At 39.9% G+C, this 3731-nt stretch overlaps 1 protein-coding gene across 1 annotated transcript; it reads left to right on the top strand.

Moving 5' to 3' along the window:
• The first annotated feature begins 1932 nt into the window (after positions 1-1932).
• Positions 1933-2913, top strand: LOC121154870 (olfactory receptor 10C1-like). The gene has a single exon (XM_040977969.1). The coding sequence runs from the start codon at positions 1933-1935 to the stop codon at positions 2911-2913; it is 981 nt and encodes a 326-aa protein (XP_040833903.1).
• The last annotated feature ends 818 nt before the right edge of the window (positions 2914-3731 follow it).

The raw sequence follows: 3731 nt of genomic DNA on the forward strand, positions 1-3731 counted from the left end.
GCATGGAGAGGGAAATCTTGAGCCTAAGATGCTGTATCATGAAAAATAAAGAATTAACAACAATAACATAGAAGTGTCAACCTCACAGGAATATTTACAAGCCTGGTAAAATGGTATTTTTGGATGTGTCTGGGAGTGTGTCTCCAGAGAGCAGAGTTCCTGTTCACTTCCCTTCTGAGGTCTCCGAATGTAGCTATGAACCATACTGCCCTTTCTCAGGGACTCCTGCTGGCAGATGATCTGTCCAGAAACAGCTTTCATGCACAAATGACCAATTTTCTAGGTAAACCCATCTTCTATCTATTTAGCATCTCAACCTACCCTATCCTATCATATCCTATTGGTTCTGTCTCTCAGAGACTTTAACACAAACCCCCTATTATGGTTTGACATACGAATTATGAAATAGAGGAAATGCATGTCTACCTAGCTTCAGAAGTGACTTCTCAATGGCCATATTCACCACTCCACTACTTAACACAATCAAACTACCACTTTAACCTGACAGAAAGGAGAAAATGTTCTGGTTGAAGAAATAAACATCATTGAAAAGAAAGTCTTTACTTTTCTTGGTGAGATTTCAGAGATTTCTTCAAAGTTGAGAGAATTATTTGCATTATTTCCATTAAAGTGCATTTCCATTAGAAATATTTCTGATTGTGTCTATTTTTAGGCTGCTATCAATTGAACCACAAATAAGAAACAAAATGAATACCAATGCAGCATTTAGGGGGCTAACTACGTGTCCTTCTCTGCTCTTGCCCATATTGCAAACACCTGAATGGTCACTTGAGGAGTTTAAAGAAAATTGCTATGACAGACATCAATGAATTTCCATAATTAGCTTACTTGCATGGTGGGTACAAATTAGAAACTTTCAGTTTAATTCATTTAAGCTTAGTGATGTGACTGACAAAAAATTATCTTTGAAATATATAAAAATGTTATAAATCAAATTGCACATTAAATATCCATTGTTGTTGTTCTTAAACACAATCCTCTTGAGTTCATGTAATTATGTCATACAGTGGGTGCAATCCCTACGGTGTCTATTAAGAATAAAAACGCTGCCAATCCCATTAGACCATGTTATAATTTGAAATTGTACAAAACCCTACAGAACAAAAGGAATATTCATCTTCTGTGTCTGGTTGTGCTCTACCCATGATTTTCTTGAAAATTACATTATGCTATGGAAAGAGAATTCCGTTAGTTTCATTTCTGATCTAAACATATAAATGTAAGTTTAATTTTAAGAAAAGTTGTAAAAATTTGGAAATGAGATTATGTCATTCTTACCATAAAACTAAGTTTTACATGACTGTTTTTAAATTTACTGAAAACATTTTATTTGAAAGGCAGACAGAAAGAAAGGAATCTTGTATTTGATGGGTTGTCCCCGAAATACCTGAAAGCTAGGTGCTCAGAACTCTGAGTCTCCCATGCAAGTGGAAGACTCAAACTTGAACCATCACTCATTGATTTTAGGGTGTGCAATGCAGGAAGCTGGAATCCAGCTTGTTGCTGGGATTAAAATCCTGGCTCTGCCTTATGGGATGCAGACAGCCCAAGTGGTGTCTGAATTGCTCTACCAATGCTTGCTCTATGTGATACTTTTACAATGATGGTGTTCTATATATTACCTACAAAACATTTTGTACACAATTAGATCATTGATAGTGTAAAACTCAAATTTCAGAATATTTAAGTACTTTGTATGTTTGTAAAAGAGCATAATATCCAGAACTCAAAACCAGGACAAATGCAACCATTCTAATTGAGTAGCATTAGAAAGATATAGAAAGAATCAGGGTGCCTGATCTTGCATCTCAGATCACGGGCTGTAGGTTCCGTTACCTGCTGTGGCTGGGTAAAGACTTATGTTAACCCGTGGATTCCTAGGCATTATCTGCTTCCTTTTTGTCTTTGCAGATGTCTGGCTCTGAGCTCACAATGATTGGAAACCAGTCCCTCTGCACCAAATTCACGTTTGTGGCTTTTTCCTCCCTAGCAGAGTTGCAGTTGGTGTTGTTCGTTGTGTTTCTAATCATCTACTTATTTACTGTGGGAGGAAACTTCATCATCATCTTCCTGATCGCGGTCACCCCTTCCCTGCACACTCCCATGTACTTCTTCCTGGTGAACCTCTCCTTTTTAGAGATGTGCTATATTACCAGTGTGGTACCTCAGATGCTGGTGCACCTGCTGGTGGAGTCCAAGACCATCAGTGTGGCAGGCTGTGCAGCCCAGATGTACATATTTACCATCCTGGGGCTGACAGAATGCTGCCTGCTAGCTGCCATGGCTTATGACCGCTTTGTAGCAATTTGCTACCCACTGCATTACACCCTCCTGATGGGCCCTCGCATGTGCCTGCAATTGGCTGCAGCATCTTGGATCACGGGGGTGGTGGTGGAGTCAGCCCAGACCACGTGGATCTTCACTTTGCCTTTCTGTGGAACCGGGATGATTCAGCACTTTTTCTGCGATATCATGCCTGTGGTGAAACTGGCCTGCGTGGATACCTCCCACAATGAGGTGGTGTTATTTTGTGTGTCTGTGCTCTTCATTATGAGCCCCTGCCTCCTTATTCTCTGCTCCTACACCCGCATTCTTGTGACCATCTTGGGAATCCCTTCAGCAGCTGGCAGACGCAAAGCTTTCTCCACCTGTTCCTCTCATATTCTGGTGGTTTCTCTGTTCTATGGCACAGCTCTGTTCACTTACCTCCAGCCTAAGACTGCACACACCCCAGAAACAGACAAAGCCACCGCACTCATGTACACAGTGGTCACACCTGCGCTGAATCCTGTTATCTATACCTTAAGGAACAAAGAAGTGAAGGAAGCCTTCCAGAGGTTAACACGTAAGAACCCTCTTAGGCAAATGGACCAAGCTAGCCATGGTAGCTGAAGCTTAGACTACTGTCTCGCGAAGTCACTCACCAATATAGCACATTATTATTTAAGCTTGTGTGACTGAGCAACCACCAACAATGAATTCTACATTCTTCAACAAGTACAAGCTGAAGAATCAGCTGAAACATTCAATGAATTTTTATTGATTGTTCAAAAACATAAAAAAAAAATCAAAAAGTTCATGGAGGAATCCTATAATGTCAAATGGGAAGAATTTAAAAAATTTGCCTCGAAATACCATCTATTAATATCATTTTTCACAAATATTTGAAGTAAGCTTTATTTACTAAGAATCTTCGGTGCGGTAACCATCGCTTTTCTACTTCTCTAGTATCATAGTTTGATGGTTAGTGTGTTTCTCCCTTTTACTGAACAATGACAAAGTATTCTTGACCAAGCACAAAGAGGATATACTTCTTTTAGGCAGTTGGGATTCTAGAATTTGAATTACTTAGAGCATGGACCTTTATTTTTCTTCCTACACCTTAATAATCACACATCTAAATATTCAGTTGGTAAGAAATACTGATAAATGATGCATAGTCTGACACCGTTTCACATACTAACCTTCACATACAGTGATTTCCTTAAAAACTAAAAAAAAAATTTTTTTTAAAGATTTCTTTATTTTTATTGGAAAGTCAGATATTCAGAGAGGAGGAGAGGAGTGAATCTTCGGGCAGGTCTCCCACCTGGGTGCAGGGTCCCAATGCTTTGGGTCATCCTCATTTGCTTTCCCACAAGCAGGGAGCTGGATGGGAAGCAGGGCCGCTGAGATTAGAACCGGCGCCCATATGGGATCTGGGCGAGTGC

Source organism: Ochotona curzoniae, unplaced genomic scaffold (genome assembly GCF_017591425.1).
Source record: "Ochotona curzoniae isolate NIBS_2020 unplaced genomic scaffold, NIBS_Ocur_1.0 contig_1014, whole genome shotgun sequence".
NCBI lineage: Eukaryota > Metazoa > Chordata > Mammalia > Lagomorpha > Ochotonidae > Ochotona > Ochotona curzoniae.